The sequence below is a fragment of the Syngnathus floridae genome, chromosome 5 (assembly GCF_059516105.1).
Source record: "Syngnathus floridae isolate MCC-2025c chromosome 5, RoL_Sflo_1.0, whole genome shotgun sequence".
Classification (NCBI taxonomy): domain Eukaryota; kingdom Metazoa; phylum Chordata; class Actinopteri; order Syngnathiformes; family Syngnathidae; genus Syngnathus; species Syngnathus floridae.
In genome coordinates, this window is record NC_142417.1 from 11,198,383 (window position 1) to 11,217,706 (window position 19,324).

The 19,324-nt window shown below is 40.1% G+C and overlaps 1 protein-coding gene and 1 long non-coding RNA gene across 3 annotated transcripts; one reads left to right on the forward strand and one right to left on the reverse strand.

Annotated features, from left to right (window-relative positions):
- Positions 1-2,853: 2,853 nt before the first annotated feature.
- LOC148398137 (uncharacterized) lies at positions 2,854-7,851 on the reverse strand. Its single transcript, XR_015858700.1, has 3 exons — positions 7,757-7,851; positions 3,992-4,298; positions 2,854-3,461 (listed from the first exon to the last, which is right to left on the reverse strand). It is a non-coding gene; the product is annotated as an uncharacterized LOC148398137 (long non-coding RNA).
- Positions 6,616-19,117, forward strand: zbtb34 (zinc finger and BTB domain containing 34). Of its 2 annotated transcripts, none has more exons than XM_088376758.1 (2): positions 6,616-6,687; positions 12,791-19,117. In XM_088376758.1, exons 1-2 carry the CDS (start codon positions 6,631-6,633, stop codon positions 14,345-14,347), a joined length of 1,614 nt encoding a protein of 537 aa, XP_088232884.1. In that variant the 5' UTR covers positions 6,616-6,630; the 3' UTR covers positions 14,348-19,117. The 2 variants fall into 2 exon arrangements, with proteins under 2 accessions (XP_088232884.1, XP_088232883.1); XM_088376757.1 differs by lacking the exon at positions 6,616-6,687 and adding an exon at positions 6,711-6,939.
- The last annotated feature ends 207 nt before the right edge of the window (positions 19,118-19,324 follow it).

The following is a 19,324-nucleotide window of genomic DNA, read 5'->3' on the forward strand; positions in this document are numbered from 1 at the left end:
ATCACTTTTACACCACCATGAACACCTTATAAAATATGCATATGTCTGATGTCCATGTCAGAACACAGACAGTCTGAGAGTCACAGCACCACTGACCATCATTACCTCTTGGTTTCCTCAAGAGAACCTGCCACAGGCTGCTTGCCAAACGCTTTAAAATTTAAAGCGATGGGAAAGGAACTTTATCCAGAGGAGACAAAGGCACATCAGTTCTGTCACACTGCTTCTGACATGTTAAGGAGTAAACAAATACCCCTTCTAAAGAAGTGGTAGGAACAAGTGATATATTCTCTAAGCAGCTCTCTAATTTTCCCAAATATAAGGTAAACAGTTCAAATGTTATGGCAATACCTTTGGAGTACTGCACATAGGTTTTGTATTAAGCAGTTACTGACCACAATCTGCGATTATTTCTCTTGTGGGTGGATGAATCTTTCATTCAGGCACAGAGGATTACCCAGTGGTTCTCAGGGTTGACCCTCCACAGCAGACCCTCCATCAAGTCAGTCCTTCAGCATGAAAATCTCTGCAGGATGGATTGGGTTCCAAGGCCTGCTCCTCTCCAGGGACTCACCCAACCTAGGGAACAGGGGGCTTTCATGGGAGATCACAGGTGTTTATAAACAAAATGGCAATTTTCTTCTTCCATAATTCCATGTTACTGCATTACCAGATCTTATCGGAAGGACAGCATCTCATTCTTGAGGTTTTAGACGTTAATGAAAGATGCTTTGCCTGCAGCCACTGGGGGCTAAATCAACAAGTCTTAGATTCCTGCTGGCCTTTGTTGGCTAAAGTCAAAGGCTGAGCTGATGCCAAAAACATTGTGATGAGGTTGGAGGGCCTTTGCACAAAACAAGCTAGGATCAAATCTAGAAAAATATTATGAAGTAAAAATCAAATGTAACACAATATTTTCTGGGTCAAACATGACATGACAAACTGCATTCGTTTAAAATTGGACAGGAAATGATTTAAATAACTGTTTTGATTTATTTTTTGTTGAACGATGCAGTTTATAGAATACATACAATGTTTTTAAATGATCTGTTATGGTCAAATGTTTCATGAAAACCTACAATTGTTAAAGAGGACACCTCCATTCTCTTAATCCCCTAACTATCTATCTACTAATGTTCATTTTGTTCATCACTGTCAATGTCCATATGTCCGCTGGGATAAAAATACCATCAGCAATATGTGTTGATCATATGTACTGTAACTATATAGGATCATTTAAAGGAGATCGTGTTGAATGACATGTCAACAGCAGGAAAGAGAAAGCGAGAAAAAAAATAAAGAGGAGATTTGTTTGCCGGTCAATTCTGCCACTCAATCTCTTTCGCCTTGTGAAAGAGTGGAAGAGAAAGGCCGAGGTTCAGCTTTCTGTAAATCTTCTGATGAAATGTTGACAAAACAGCCAATTTTCTGTAATTTTCCTGCAGCCCTCTTTCAGCAGCTTACTCACTCATAACCCCTTCATTTCAAACAGGCGTGCACTGCGATCCCTGACTCGTCCCAGACCTCTTTGGCCGCGGCCGAAAGTCGTAACAGTTGTGCCTTTTAGATCAGGTGGATGTCGTTTAAGCAGGCAGCTTCATAATGGAGGCCTTTGTCTCTCAAAGCGGCCCTCTTGGGCCCCAGTAAAAGGATAAGAAATGTAGTTAATAGCTCAGGAGTGGCCTAATCATCAGCTGCCATTACTGCTCCAATATCAGCAGAGATGACAGACTTATCAATAACAAAGGGCCAGCTGAAGCCTCTACCATTCTGTCATTTTGATCTTTGCTCCACTAATCAGAGCTTTCATTTGAGCTAAGCACCAGGCAGCACACCTCTCATTCTCTTCATGCTGTGCCAGATATCACTCATCTTTACAAGCCACTCTGTATTCTTGCAACCCCGGGCCACCATTTCCACAAATTGGCTTGATTTCTCGGGCAAATATATGACACATCAGAGAGCTCATTATACTTATAATGTGAGTGCTTCAAACTGTTAAAACTCTCTTTAGCTCCGGGGTTTTGTTCCGACTGCAACAGTTGGAGCCCAAATTGTAATAGTATTGCACTGCGCTCGCTTTAATCGTTTTTAATTATTCTTTGTCAAAACATGAACATAAAACTAACACTGTCATTTATGATCACCTTGTGTATGTGTGCAAACTCACGGGACACTTCATTTGATAAACATTCACTAATCCAAGAACCGATGTAGCGCATCTTACTCCTATTATAATCTGACTGACAATGTCATAGAATAATTTGATGACTACTAAACTAAATAATGATGCAGTTGTGTGTGTATATATATATATGTATATATATATATTTATATATATGTACGAATAAATATATTTTAAGGGCATGTTATTGAATACAACAAATATATTATAAATATGCATCGAATGTGATACTATGTAGGGTTGTTTATTCTTACACGTTTTTCCAGCAAGGGGAAACCTGAGAGGGCTAAGGAGGTGCTGCTGCACCTGGAAGAGGCGACTCTTTCATTTACAGTCACGGTGAGGATCACTCACTGACGGACTTAGACACCTGCTACTGGGAAATATGTTCTCCATCAGTGAGCTTTGGACCATTTCTGGCCAGGAGCACTGGGAGATCATTGTTCTCACTCTGCAATGACAGCCAAGGTAGCCAAGGTACTACTCTGTAGTAGAAGATATTTTAGTCGTTTGGTATTTATAACGTATATGTACTAGTAATTCAATCTGTAGTTCATTATATATATATATATATATATATATATATATATATATATATATATATATATATATATATGTACACGTTGCACAAGTGTGACTTTTGACATGATTCATGCACAAGAAACATAAATGTTTAAAACGATTTATTGATTCGTTGACAATAAACAAAGAACTTTCTCATTGAAGCGTCGGCATACAATGCATAAATTCATAAAATGTCGGTGCTATAGACTCAGGCTTATCATTAAACAGTGGAGCTCCTTATTCGTTGAGTTTGACACATGATATGTGCTCTTTCCATCTCTACTCTCCCATACACTCATATGTAGGGGCAGTGAGTTTCAGGATTTTGCAATGTCATCTGGGATTAAAAAGAAACAGAACATCAGAGCCCTGGTCCACACCACCTGGAGCCCCCTTATGATACCTGCGGTTGCACAACCCAAAAGGAACCCCATTAAATCCTGCTCAAGCAGACCACATAGGGCCACCAAGACCCCGTTTGAGAAAAGATTACAAGTGCAACAGGAAAGCCTTTGATAAAGAATTTGTTTGAGATGTTATCAATGGCATCATCATTACTCCAATCAGACAATCTCTAATGACGAAACTTTGACTGCAGCCTTCAACTATGCATCAAGAGAAGGGAAATTCAGAGAAGAGCATAGAAGAGGGACTTGTTTCGAGGAAGCACGTGCGGCGACAAAGCCATTCTTTCTTTGGGTTGATCATCCACCTGCACATGATTAGGTCAGAAATTCACTTGTGATGCCAACTTGTCATTCACATTCAAACACACACACACACACACACACACACACACACACACACACACACACACACACACACACACACACACACACACAAAGCACACAAAGCACATATTCATTTTGTTCCCCAGGATTCACTTGTTTACTTTCTGAGAGTACATCTCAGAAAAACTCAGAGTATTTCAAAAATCATATACAGATGCTGACTAGAATATGTATGTGTGTCAAAAGCTCAAGTGGTGAATTACATTTCCATTGCATAAGAGCATCCCAAGTAACACCTTGGGGCTTGTTTAATACCTGATTCGTTCATTGTTATTGTGTTATCTTGCTTTTGACAATACTACGCAACCTCCTTGGCTACCTGTAATATGAGGTCATTGTTAGTTCTGAACATTAGCAAAAACAATCAAGAGTGGGTAAGAGCTAATTTTCACTCTTTGCTTTAGAATGGGATATTCTGATTCCAACTTTCACAGTGTAATAGTTGCTTTACCTGTCTTTATGCTTCCTTTGAATTTGCACATAAAAGCTTGACCTTGTGCCAGAATTTGCACATTGTTTCCGCTTACAGCTCACTTTGCATATCAGTGTAACTCCTTGTGGTTTTGGAGACCAAATTAAGTTACTGATGAGTTTTCCAACATTTTTAGGTGATTTTTGGGGCGTGTTCCATCTTCATTCTTTTTTTACAAGGTGGCGTGGCACTCCAGGCGACATCCAGGCTATCTGCTTCTTACTGATCACAGTTGTATCAGCCTGGTCTGGACCGGTCTCGATCCAAAATCCTGAGTCTGCCCTGTCTGAGATTGGGGAAAAATGCCACTGAATCTCTCATTTTAAATTGGATGCTTCCAACTTGTTACAAAAAAACTGGGACAGTGGCAACAAACAACTGTGAAGGATGAGGGGAAACCACCAGTTTTGAAGCGTCTACAGACAAACAATTTAATTGGAAACAGATGAGTGTCATGATTATGTATAAAATGAGCATCCCCGAAAGGCTCAGCTCTTCACATGCAAGGACAGGGTGAGGTTCTTCACTTTGTGAACAACTGTGTAAGCAAATAGTCCAATAGTTTCAAATTAAATTTCTCAAAATACAATTGCAAGTTATTTATGGCTCTTCATGTATGTCGAAAGGCAAAACTACAATGGCCATGACTTTTAATCCTTCAGGCAGCACTGCATTAAAAAACAGTGTGACTAATAAAGGATATTGACATTGGCTTGGAACTCTTCAGGAAACCATTATTAGTTAACACAGCCCGTTGCTACATCTGTAAATGCAAGTAAAAATACTAGCATGCAAAAGTGATGACCGACACCCCAAAGGCTGCCAGGTTCTTTGAGTATGCCCTAATCTGGGATCAACTGACGGAAAATGGAAAAGTGTTCTAAAATCTGATCAGTCCATATTTTAAATTGTTTTTGGAAATCATGAGATCGTGTCCTTCAGGCTACATAGGAAAAGGACCATCTGGATTGTTGTCTATGCAAAGCTCAAAAGGCAGAATCTGTGATGGTATTGAGGTGTGTTAGTGCCAATGGCAACATTTTTTAGCAACATTTTTTTAGGGTGATCCTTGCTTATTTCTGCAAGACAATCCCAAGCAACATTTTGCACACGTTACAACAGCATGACTGACTATTAGACTAGCCTGTCTGAAGTCCAGACCTGTCTCCCATTGAAGGTGTGTGGCACAACACGACAACGGAGACCCGAGAGCGACTGCAGAGGTACATCAAGCACAAATGGGAAAGTATTCCACCGACAAAGCTTCAGTGAAGATATACAACAACAAAAAAGACAATCAGTTTGAAGGTTACACTGGTTTTTGTAGTGCATTCATTTGAATATAAGTCAAAAAGGATTTGCAAATCATTGTATTCTGTTTTTATTCATGTTTTATAAAATGACCCATTTTCATTGGAATTAGGATCGGCAGATAAGACAAGAAACTTGATTTCACGTTTCATAATGGCATGGTAAAATGTTCTTATGCAATTTTTTAACTTTATTTAGAGCACAACTGTAAATATCCATCCATCCATCCATCCATCCATCCATCCATCCATCCATCCATCCATCCATCCATCCATCCATCCATCCATCCATCCATCCATCCATCCATCCATCCATCCATCCATCCATCCATCCATCCATCCATCCATCCATCCATCCATCCATCCATCCATCCATCCATCCATCCATCCATCCATCCATCCATCCATCCATCCATCCATCCATCCATCCATCCATCCATCTATCCAGTTGGAAAATTACACTTTCGCTGAATGTGATGAATTAAATCCACTTAATCCTAGCGGAATACATTTCCAATCAATTTACAACCAAATTGTCATGATGACTATCATAGCCAAAAGCTAAAACAGAAAATTATTGTGTTTTTGACAGTTTGCCACAGCATTCCTCAACCTTAATAATTCAAACTGTTCAATTAGCGTACAATGGAATAGCCGAACTTCTCTTACAGCTAAAGATCACTTTACATTAGATCGGTTTCATGAGCGACTGACCTGACAATAGATTCGGGAGTTTGTTACAATTTAGTCTCTGGCGCCCCTTTGTGGCATTTGTACGGAAGACTTTGTGGCATTTCTGCAGAAGACTAAAGTGTCATTTTTTTCCATGTCGCCCACATTTATCTACCTATCTGCAGGTATATAACATACTTTAAGAGGGTTCAAAGATGACTTATCTTTAACACGCAGAGACGCTCCCATTTGAAATGATCTTGTGTAATTTATTGCATTTTTTTAACTTAAATGTTATTAAATGTACAACATACAATTAATAATGCTTAGAAGGCAAGAGATATTACAAATGAACACGGTCATTTGTAAATATAGTAATACCTGAAATGATACTTTGGCTGTCGCGGGTACATGATGGAGTACATATGCATATCAACGTGAGCTTTGTTCAAGTTTGATATGCATGCACAGATACCAATGTAGCTTTGTCACTAAATTAACACCAGAACTAGTGTGTACTAGTACACACCATGACACGATTTCACACAACGCACCTTGAGATTGCGCAATGAAAGATGGACTATACATTATGCATTGCACGCCACGGTTGCAGTGAATGAGATTAAGAACATTCCCATGGTTACTTTGTGTGTTGAGAACAAACTGGATCCCGCCACGTCTTTATTTATTATGGTGCGTATGTATGACTTGCATAATGTGTCGGGAATATGTCGCTATACATTGCACCGGCGTAAGCAAGGGAGGGGCTGCTGCAAAACTCGCCGATAGAATGAATGCAAAGAGCCAAAAGAACACTTCCTGTTGATGCAAAAATTGCAGCAGCAACTGTCTGACACATCTGGACTGGAGAGGGGGGGAGGCCTGGCTGTGGCTGTTAGCGAACTGAAGGGGAATGGACAACGTTTAATGGCAATCTGCAGCACGGTGAGTCTGAGTCTGCTTGTTTGAATTGAGGCTTAGACTGGTGGCGGCGTGCCGCGGTTTGTCATGCCAACGTGTGTTCTGTCTTACTTTGCTAATGGTGGAATGTGGTGCCAGCGATCGCATGCTAGGGCATGCTAGCGCTAGCCACCGCCGTTGGCTACTATGGGTTTATCGCTAAGTTGCCTGGTGAGCTAGCTAGCCGTATAGCCACCTTAGATGACAGCCGACATGGTGCCTTTGCGCGATCACGTCTGTGAAAATGCATAAAATATTGTCAATCTTGTGTGTAGTGTGTACGACGTGAACCGACTGTCAAACTATTTTGAGGTGCGTCTACTTAGTGAGGGGTGTATGAAGCTTCCCTGTTTTTGCCCTAAACGCTGGCTAAATGTTAAGCTAGCTAATGGAGTTAGCATATGTTCGAATGCCGCCCGGTCGCGTTATGGCACGGCCCTGTGAAGCGATGCACATACACTATGTTAAAACAATTTAATGTAGCAGTGATTCAGACGGCTGATATTACTCAGTCGGACTTTGAGTTGGCGTTTCCTCCACTAATGAACAGACTTCCCATTTATTTTTGCTACCCGCACATTAGGTTGTAATAAATGGTAATAAAAGTTTGACAGGGCTTAAAATTGTTCCATTTTGGTTCGACAGTCGACGTCCCACGATTTCAAATGTTTAAACGATGGACTTGATATGACGATTTTTACAAAAACCTTAGCATGAATTGTCAGTTTGTAATTCAAAACTGTCTGGGGCAGACCTATTGGGTAACCAGCCAGACATATTTTATATTGTAGTTATTACTTACTTTAAACGTTGTGCTTTTACCAGAAAAAAAAAAAAAACACTAAGGTACCAGTAATTATGTCTGTTCATGTTCTTGTACTCCTTATTGCAATGTTACGGTCAAAGATCAAAGTCCAGCAAAGTCATTGGGTTATTCAGTACATCTGAGTTCATCCAGGCCACTAGACTAAGTCTTTCACATATGTCCAATTTTTGTGACGTTTTACCTGCTTTGTTTTTCCTTTGACTATTGCATGAGAAGACTGGCATATCATTCTAATTAATAGGGACTACTCTATAAGTTTTGAGTGCAACACACTGAGAATTTTGAAAATCACACAATGAGTTCTGCCAGCCAAATACAGTGTTTTGGTGTCAGAAAAAAATAGCCATTATGGAGAATACTTTTGTGGTATGGTCTGCAGAAAATCTCGTCAAATCTTTTCTTCATGATAGAGTAAAACAAGATATAGCCTAATTATTTGTCATCATAACTCTGTAAAGTTTCAAGCAGTCATGCTGAATTTGGATTTGGCTGAAACAAGGGGTGCACTTAAGGATCGAGTGTGAGTGACTATTGTATGAAGTTTGGTGCTCCACTGTTCATTCTTCTTGATGCTATAGATACTGAAAGTTCTGAGACGCCCTCCCCAACACACGCACATGCACACATATAATTCTATCGTAACCTTCTTACCATGCTTTTTTGCCGTTATAGTGTGAAATTATTTGCATTAAAGGTCCACTGTCCAACATTAGAGCATATTTTGAAATTCTGGATGTCTGCTGGAAAAAAATTGCCCTTGGTTTTCAGCAAATTTTGGATCGCGAACTGAGATGTCAGGAACAGAACACGACGATCCATTTTCCTTGTAAATTTTCTTCATTGGTTCACAAGCAAGCCTGCAACATTATTGTTGGTCCCCAACTTGGTACCGGGCCGCACAGAGACATACCCCTATTTTTTATTTTTTAGCAGAGCGGCAGTCCCCCACAACTCCCCAGCCGATCGATTACCTTCCGAAAGGCAACATACCAAGTAGAGCTGGGTGACAAGTTTCTTCGCATCGTTTGTGTGGCAGACTGTTGGTATACAATACAACAAACTAGTTGAATCATAACAAATAGCACCTCAGGGATGAAACGGAAAGCATGACAATGCTAATAAGTGTTTGCACAAGCAGCAATTGATTGCGTCATTGTTGGAACATGCACATTTAGCAATGAGTCGCAATAATGCGCCGCATGTACGATCATTCCTTAAAAATGATCACATGTACATTTTAAGGTTTGTCCCTTTAGACTGAGGAGCCCATTTTTTGTAGTTCACTGTGTCAATTTGTGATCTACATTTGTTGTACTGTTGGAGAAAAACAACTTTAAATAATTGAAAAACAACAGAACCTTGATGAAATTTTAAATGACTCAATAATTGTCTGTTTTCAGTACCAATGCTTTAAAACTCATCCCTCTATTTTCCAAACCACTTATCCTCACAAGGGCGGCGGCGGGGGTGCCGGAGCCTATCCTAACAGTCTTTGGGCGGTAGGCAGGTTACACCCTGAACTGGTCGCTAGCCAATTGCAGGGCACATACAAACAAAGAATTTGCATTTGCACTCACACCTACGGGGAATCACCCTACCATGCATGTTCTTGGAATGCAGGAGGAAACCAGAGTATTTACTGTCTGTACTGTATTATTGTTGTTTGAACTGTCTTTGATGTGCATCATTTTGTACGTAGCCACAGTTGTTTTAAAGTACTCTATAAATTCAGTGATTTATTGCCTTTTATTATGTTAGATGACACAGAATAGTCTGGCTTTAAGCATATTCTTTAGTGGTGACCATTTTGTCTTTAAAATTCCAAAACACGCCCATTTGATTGCTTAGACTTAAATAACGCCAAGTTCCTGACAAAAGCTTGCTTGTGCAGTCATGGCAGATCCACTTCACTGCATCACATTCAACTTTTATGACATTGCTGGAATTTCTAGCATTGATGAAGCACCCTTAAAAGTGTCAATTTAAGAGTTCATTATTTTCCCATATTATTTTGGGCAGTAGGCGGTGGGCTGAATTGGTCGCCAGCCAATCGTAGGGATAGGATTGCATATAGACAAACAGTCACAGTTAAGGACAATTTGGAGTGGACAATTGGCCGACCATGCATTTTTTGGCATGTGGGAGGAAATTGTAGCCTCTGGAGGAAACCCACGCAGGCACGGGGAAAACATGCAAACTCCACACAGGAAGACCAGAGTGGGAATCAAACCCTGCAGCTCTGAACTGTGAGGCGGACGTGCTAACCAGTGCAACACTGTGCCGCCTAACCATAGCTATTTAAAGCTAATATAGTAGGCTATAATGTTTCTTGTAACTGCATGGGAATGGTGTCCTATTAGTCACCTGACAGCTCATGGCCAATCGTGTGGTTCTCAACATTCGTCATAATGTTCCCACCTTATTCCTACACCCCATGATCCTTTGCGTGAAATGACTTCCTGCAAATCTAGGGGAGAATGACATAAAAATGTTAGTCATGTCTAACTACATTCTGAATTCTGTTGCTTCAGTTAGAAGGAATTTGAAAAGCTTTGAGCCATAGCAGTAACTACATAGTACATACTTAAGCCGTGCATAGAAAGCCACATGATAGCATTAACTTTTCATCTCAAGCTATGTGTCTGGGGTGTACTGTATGTTGTTCCTTAGTCAACCCTAAACAATGTTGCCGGACCCGTTCTGCATTAAGCCACCGGCACACGGAACAACCCGATCAAACGTTAGTTTGGCTACGATTAAAAATTCGAATTACAAGTGAATAGCTTTATAACTATTACGGCCAATCAAAATGCCAGAACATATCACATGATTTGTATTAAATAAAAAAAAAAAATTATAAATTCTGAAAGGGGAGTTTGCAGTATTTAAGCCCATTTCTATAATCCTCACATGCACAGCTGCAATTCTACAGCTGTTCATAATGACATGCAGTTATGAAACGGCATATGGAGAATGATATGAATGAATGATTATGATATAGAGGTATTGTCCAGCTTCAACAAAATAGCAGCGCTGTACTGTAATCAGCCATTTTAGTTTTTGCAAAGTACAATCAATTAATCAAAAAGCGGTAATAAACATGTACCGTATTTTCCGCACTATAAGGTGCACCAGATTATATGGCGCACCTTCAATGAATGGCCCATTTTAAAACTTTGTCCATATATAAGGCGCACCGGATTATAAAGCGCATAGAATAAATAACTCAACGTTACTCAAACATCAATCACAATATAATAACACTCGAAATAGTGAAAACAATAACAATATATCAATAACTCAACGTTGCTCAAACGTTAATATCACACAACACACAAAATAAACACGCAAAGCTTACTTTAAAGTCCCAGAGACATCTTTTTTTTTTTTCAATTAGAACGGAATTTGTTAGAATGTATAAAGAGAACACATTTGCCGCATTGGAAATTAAAAATGGACACCGATTACTAAGAATAAAGCTAAAATTAAATGCCAGATTATCAATCGGGTTCCGCACGCAGCCACACTGGTGGCGCCATTACTGTGACGTCACAAATTGTGCATCCGGATCTCAACAAACCCAAACAACATGGCGGATGATAGCGACAGCTCCGTTTCTAGCGGCAATATTAGCATATTTTATCCGATTCAGAAACCTCTTTTGACGCAGAATATGATGAATCTAGCAGTTGACTTGGGCTGAGCTGAGCACGTTTTCTGAATTGTGCCTCTCCCGTCACTCTGGTTAGGTTGGCATAGTAAAAGGTTCTCAAGGGGGCTTTAGAGTGCCGAGTTGACCACGGCGCATGAAGAAATGACCATCTGCAGCGTTTGGTTTAGGTTTAAATCGCATATTTAATTTTATTGCTTAAATCACATTTTCTCGACAAGCTGAGCACGTTTTCTGATTTGTGCCCCTCCCGTCACTCTGGTTAGGTTGGCATAGAAAAAAGTGCTCTTGGGGGCTTTAGAGTGCCGAGTTGACCACGGCACATGAAGAAATAACCACCCGCAACGTTTGGTTTAGCTTTTTTGCGCTTTTTTAATTTTATTGCTTAAATCGCATTTTCTCGACGAGCTGAGCATGTTTTCTGAATTGTGCCTCTCCCGTCACTGTGGTTAGGTTGGCATAGTAAAAAGTTCTCAGGGGGCTTTAGAGTGCCGAGTTGACCACTGCTCATGAAGAAATGAACATCTGCAGCGTTTGGTTTAGGTTTTAGGCGCATTTTTAATTTTATTGCTTAAATCGCATTTTTTTGACGAGCTGAGCACGTTTTCTGAATTGTGCCCCTCCCGTCACGCTTCGACATACTTTTGTTTACATTCACTGAAGCTAAACGCGAACAACTTGAAACGTCACTTCGTCAATTTATATTTATAAGCCCGTAAGCTAACTAAAACCGATTTATACATATACCGGTGTCAATGGGACTTTAATAAGTTGGTCTTCATCCATGAATCCATATTGGTCCATATATAAGGCGCACCGGATTATAAGGCGTGCTGTCGGCTTTTGAAAAAATTTGAGTTTTTTAGGTCCGCCTTATAGTGCGGAAAATACGGTCGTGCCTATTAAGATTCAAGACAGGAATCACGCTAATTTCCTGTCACTTCCGACCGGGCATAATTTTTTTTTCTGGATTTTATTTGAGCATTACATTTTTGCTCAATCTGTTTTGGGATCCCCAAAAAATACACAAAAAGCCAAACAAATTGCAATCAATGCTGTATGCAATCCACACACATCGTTTCAAATGTTTTAAATTTTCTTTCGGTAGGACTTTGGACGTGAATTCTTGGTTAAATTTCAGTACTGCTTCACAGGAATTTACAGTCTTCTGTTTTTCTGGAAAAAAAAAAACTTTGTTCATCACTTTATAAAGTAAACCTTTCATTTCTAAATGTTTTTTAATCATATGAATTAAACATGATTTGAATTAGACACAGTCAAATGAACAACCCTTTTGTGTGTCTTTACAAACGTTTGTGTTTTGTTTGTTTCCCCCTCAGGTGGTTGACAAACTGGAGAAGCATATTCAAGAAATGGACGACGGCAGTTACATCGAGTTTGATGTGCCGGAGTTCAGCAACACTGTCCTGACCCAGCTCAATGAGTTGCGACTACAGGGCAAGTTATGTGACATCATTGTCCATATTCAGGGTCAGCCATTCCGCGCCCACAAGGCCGTTCTGGCAGCAAGCTCACCCTACTTTCGAGACCACTCAGCTCTCAGCACCATGAGTGGCCTTTCGATCTCGGTCATCAAAAGCCCTGAAGTGTTTGAGCAGCTTCTAGCATTCTGCTACACTGGCCATATGTCCCTGCAGCTCAAGGACATTATCAGTTTCCTCACTGCTGCCAGCTTTCTGCAGATGCAGGTCATCATTGACAAGTGTACGCAGATCCTCGAGAGCATCCACTCCAAAATAAGCCTCCCAGTTAGTAGCCCAGAGAAGGATGATTCGCAGACAAGTCGCAATGGAGTCAACGACAGCAACCTCTTTGTCAACCCCACGCAGATCTCCCCCCCTTACTACTCCCGTCAGAGTCATGCTGGAAACGAAGCACGCTTGGACCTTGGAGGAAAGGGCCTGGGTCGTGGGCGACTGCAGCAAGAGGAAGGCCAATCGGATCGCGGCAGCACCGACAGTGTGTCGGAGCATGATGCACCCATGGAAGGAGAAATGGAGCAAGTGGAACTTATTGGTAAAGACGGCCAAGTCACAGACGTGCATGTGAAAGTAGAGAAAACTGAGAGGCCTACCTACTCCGATAGTTCCTCAGCTGGCGATGATGGCTACCACACGGAGTTGGTGGATGGAGAGCAAGTTCTGGCTGTTAGTGTGGGTTCTTACGGTCCTGTTATCCAGTCGGCTGCCTATTCCTACTCAGGGCTCTCTTCCCCGTGCTTTGTTAACCTCAGCAGCTCCAGCCCGTCCCGTTCCATCCTCAGCGGCTTCAGAGGTGGAAGAGCCAGAGCAAAGCGCCCCCTGGGCATCCCAGCAGCGGTACTGAGTCACATCAAACAAGGTGCAGATGACAGCGAACCCGCTGTGGGACCCACAATGTTGGAGAACGATGTGCGAGAGCGCAGTCTGAGGAGTCAGTGGTACCCATACAACGAAAGACTCATTTGCGTCTACTGCGGTAAGACCTTCAATCAGAAAGGGAGCCTCGACCGTCACATGCGCCTGCATATGGGCATCACCCCGTTTGTTTGTAAGTTCTGTGGCAAGAAGTACACAAGGAAAGACCAACTGGAGTACCACATCCGCGGCCACACGGACAACAAGCCGTTCCACTGCCAGATCTGTGGCAAATGCTTCCCGTTTCAGGGCACCCTTAACCAGCACCTGAGGAAGAAGCACATGGGAGTGTCCGAGGGCAGCAATCATATGGACTCTCCAGAGAGGACGGAGGGAAGCTCGGGTCAGAAGGACCAGGATGACACCGCTGAGGGGATAGCCTATGAGGCGCAATATGCAGAAGAGGCACCAGCCAGTGAAATGGAGGAGAGTTCCAAATGCAGTCCAGAAGAGGCTCAGGCATCCAGATGCGATTATTAGGTTCTGCTTCAGGTTCAAGAAGCTTTAAGAAATGTTTATTTCAAATCATGTTACGGATTTTTCAGCTCCCTCTTCTATGGACGTGTCTTTCTTTAAGGGGTGCTACCAATTTTGTGAACGCTGGGTGTCAAATGCAGAGCAAAGCGAGTTACTTCGGGAGCTACATCTTACTATTTTTGCTGAGATCCCATTTATCTACCCCCGCAAACACCACCGCCCCCCTCCCCATCTCCCTTCCCACCCAGATGATTTCTCTTTATATCTTTCCATGTTTTTAGAAACATATTTACAGAGTTATATAGGCATGTTGCAATAATTGAAAATGTGAAAGCTCTGGTAAGATGCTTGTCATATCACCTTTTTACCTGACCTGTTTTTGCACATACAGCCACAAGAGGTCACTCACTCACTCACTAGGAATGATCCTTGCTTTTCCTCTTTTTTTTTTTTTTTTTTTATTGCAAAGCTTTTTCTGACATATCCGTTCAATACCTCATGATACAACCAACTACACACTCATCACAGTATTCTCACTTCAATGGAACTTACTTGGTTCTACCTCATAGCTAGTAACCTACCGGGCACAGACAAGTTCACTGTTCGAAATCCATTTTAGGGCATATGATGTACAGTATTTTGACAAACCATTGAAAGAATATTCTCTCATTGTAAAGCCTTCATAGACAGGGGAAGTATTCCTTGTTGATTGTATGGGTTAGATTAACAAGCAGGTGATCTTCTAAAGAGTACATTTAGTATCCTCGCGTTTGGTTTTTGAACCCTTTAGCAAGAGACAGAGAAAAGATGGCCCACTATAATATCGGTTTGCTGTCTAAAGTGTTTTTCCCAACGAAACACATAATTTTTACCTCATCGCTAATACTGGTGGCATGCTGTTATATAATCACGGTTTTAGATATGTAAACTGTGAAAAGGGGGCTCACTTGAAGTCCCACCTATTCACCCACACTGGGATTTGATATTTACATTGTGTAACTTGTTTTGACCCGGAGTAGGTAAGGTAAGGTAAGCTACAACTCATTTTTCATTCACTACAGTTGCAACAACTCCTGATCAGTTCACGCACAGTACAGCAAAAGTACTAATAATATGCAAAAAGCCGCAAAGGAATCTCAGCCATTTTGACATGGTTTGTCTTCCGTTATTTACAAGTACTATTGTATTTTTTGTTTTTGTTTTGTTATTTTCTTCCCCCCATTCTATCCTACCTGCCGTCTTTCTCTGCATTGGTGCGGGTCAAATACTATTAATGTAAAGACAAAGGTTGTTTTCAGCAATCAGTACCACTTTTTGTTTGACATGTGGTGGCTAAAACAAGAGGAACGTAAATGTTAAAGGTGGCAAAAGTATGTGATACAAAGTATTGATGCACTTTGCATAGTTAGCGGAAGGGATTGACGTCCCAGTGATAGTTTGCTGATCTCGTTTTAAACCCGATGCTGCAGTGTCAAGAGTTAGTTGGCAGCAGTTACTACAACATGATGAGACTCTGCAACCACAAAATTACTAATAGCTATGAATCATGCAAATGTCTTGTGTTTTTACTGTTTTATTGAACCTTGGGGACTGGGGCTTTGGGAGGAAATTAGTATATAAAGACTGTTTTATATCCATTGTGATTTTTCATTTTTGATTCTTAAAAGGCACTTGTAAGGCCTGCTTGATTATCCTTTCATAGTTATTTGGTCATTTCAAGCGCAGCAACTTGGTCTCTTTTTGAAACATCGCTGTCTTATCCATCCAAATGAGTTAATGCCTTTTTTGTGGTGCAATTTTGCTACATAGCAATATGACCTATTGTTTTGCCAAGTTGGATTAAGAGGGTGGCCATTATTATAAATTTCTTATTTGCAGTCATTATCTTTACGAGGCAGTTGAGAGGGTACATTTCATTATTGTGAATTTCCATAGAATTTGGTTGTCATTCTTTTTTTTTTCTTTTTTCTATAGTTGTTTGTTACTTAAAGTCTTGGTTAATAACCACTTTTTTTCAATGTCAAATTGTCAGCAGTACTCTTTACATGAATGTTTACTCCATTTATTTCCGTCATGTTTGTTTTTGTCCGCTACTGATTTTTAAATCTGATTCTGCCAATGATTGCCCAGAAATGATTTGCGAGTGAAAGGTACAAGCTGCTTCATGTTTGTGCCATTAGTTCACACCAAAGATTATCTCATTATTTTTAGGTGTCTATTTTTGAGTGTATTTCATAAGTGAATGCTTACCAAGAGCAATGGGTTATTCATTAAACGTTGCCACGTTAATTGCTATTTGAAAGGAATGTAAGCTCCCCACTTAAAACAATCATTTGCAACAAATCTGAACAATTTGCGATTAACATCATAATTAGCAATGCTAATTTAAGCCATAAAATAAGTGATAGTAAATTGTGTGCAATAGGTAATGTAATTGTGTGAAGCCAAGGTAAACAACAACAAAAAAAAAGAGTCCTTCACAACCAGTGGCATTTAAACCTAGTGCCTTCCCACAAGCTTTACATTTTAGAGTTTGGCACTTAGAATAATGTGCCTCATTTCTTTGTAAATGGATTGAATCAAGAGATTTTGATGAAACGTAGCTAGCGACATTGTAAAGTAGTTTCACGATGAAATGAATTCTCCAATGTGTCATCCATTTTGTACTTTTTCAGCTCATGTCTTACCCTCTTGTTCCCATTTTATCAAATGAAAGCCTTTTTTTGTTTTGCTTCTGATTTTATTTTATTTTCATGGGACAAATGACTATCTGAGATAGCAAGTGATAACAATCAAATGGGGCTATTGGGTTGTACTCAGAGAGAGATTTGTTTATCCCTCCACTCTAGCCAGTGAGGACAATCCCATCTATGTGCCGTACTTGTTCCGTCTTTCAATGAATGAATGAATGAAGGAAGGAGATGCATGGAACACGCAAATCTACTTCCCTCTCCTGCTCCCATACAGGCAGGAGAGCAGCTGCTTAAAAAAAATTAGTAAAGTATGTGTGCATTTTAAATAAACTGAAGGAAAGAAAAAAAACGCGTACCCTATACTGTAGTTGAATTGCACGTTTAGCAACCACAAAATTATATCCAATTGCCAATGGATACTTTCGAAACTTGAGTTCTTTTTGAAATTTTGTCATTGATTGCGCACTTAACAGTTCTCATGACTAGTACATTACAGTCCATCTGGAAATTGTATCTATCCAGCTATAATGGCCTCATTTGCTTAGGCAGGGTCTTTTCCTCGATAAAATATGCTTTTTTTTAAAAAAACAAAAACAAAAAACTAGTAAGGTTTTGTTTTCCTATCAAATAAGTATATAAGTCCATGTATAGGTAAATGGCGGGGGTATTGTTTGAATGCTTTTCATGTAGCTATATTTACTTAAGTCATAGTATACACACAACCAACTGACCTTGACACACTCTCTAGTTGACTTTTTGTAAGTTCTTAATTCCACACTCAATACAGGAGATACCATACGGGCCACACCTAATCAAAAGGAAGTGTTTACAGGGAAGGCTGTCCGACTACTTTTGAAATTGCAGCTCATCCTCTTAAACTCACTTCAGGTAGTTTACAAACACTGATACTGGCTTGGAAAAATAATCTTAGGTCTTCCGTAGCTTTTTTTTTTACCCTTTCCCAGTTTCTGTCCACTGTGTATTATTAAAAGAAAGCAATAAACTTTTATAAAAGTGGTGTATTTGGATCATCAAGCCTATTGAAATATTGGCCTGTTATATGAAATAAACTTAATGTCAGGGAGCTATTCAATTAAAATAAAACCAGGAAAATTTGATAATGATTCGTTGCTTTTTTTTATATATATATATTCACTGAACACTTTTGGACAGGTTGGCTTCCTCTTTAGAAAAATAATTCTCATATATACACACAGTGTATATAGTAAAGGAAAAATGATCAAATTCTAGTGAACTGCAACAGAAAAACTGAGCATGTGGCTCAGTTATCTACTCTGCACTGGGCAGAGTTGCAACTCCAGCTGTATCAAAATAACGAAAGGGATTTTTGGGCTGTTTAGCCATGTTTTGGGAGTGGGCTGTGTGTTGTCATGTTCTGATTTGGTGGACACTTCCGGCTCCTCAGTTGCAGAGACTTTGTTGCAATTGTTCACAATAAGAGGGAAGTTAGTAAGCTCAACATCAGTTCCCTCAACGCACTATAATGTCTCTTGCTCATGTATTTGGGAACAAGGCTAAAAAAAAAAAAAACTTAGAACTTTCAACTCAGGGTGTATAGTGTTTTAAAAATGGTCTCATTGGGCAGCATCCTATGTCCGTAATTGTGCACTTCTCTTCAGGTGGGGGAACAAGTCCTCCAGTCAGTGGTTTCCATACATTCTGCCTCAAGGTCTCAATGAGTCCATTATGTTCCACAGAGCTGAAGCTTGAGGTCCGGTTAAGGGCCACAAAAACTGAGTCATGACAGCACATGTGCCCCAGCTCCTGTTTTGTCCACTCTCCACACAACCTCACAACCCAACTGTGAACCTCAGAACTCTACTGTTTTGTACAACTATGAAGTAAATGAAGCTAGCTCAAGCTGACGTATCTATTGCCATTTATTTGAGTTTTATTTTATAGCATGAAATAAAAGTATATTTATTCAAATTATATATTTTACTCATAATCATTCTGTGCAGCTTCATTTTCGTCCTTAAGCTTGTAAATTGCTTTTTTATTAAGGAAAAAAATGTCAAGACAAAAATGCGTTTGTAAAATAAAGACGCTGATTTGGCAATTTCTTGTCTTTTGTATTGTGTTACCATTATTAATTACATCATTGAGTACCCAAACTGATTTTCACTAGAAGTTAACACCATTCAGATGAGTAATTTCACAACATTTGCTGTAATTACTGCATTTTTTTTTTTTTTTTTTTTTTGCTTTGGATAGGAGTTGAAAATCATTTGTAGATGAATGACTTCATCCTGTAGAGGGAGCCATA

Bases quoted from the DNA above. Each gene is read 5' to 3' on its own strand.
- zbtb34 (XM_088376757.1), top strand. From the start codon at position 6,820: ATGCAAAAATTGCAGCAGCAACTGTCTGACACATCTGGACTGGAGAGG. The intron at 6,940-12,790 runs GTGAGTCTGAGT...TTTCCCCCTCAG, and splicing joins TAATGGCAATCTGCAGCACG to GTGGTTGACAAACTGGAGAA.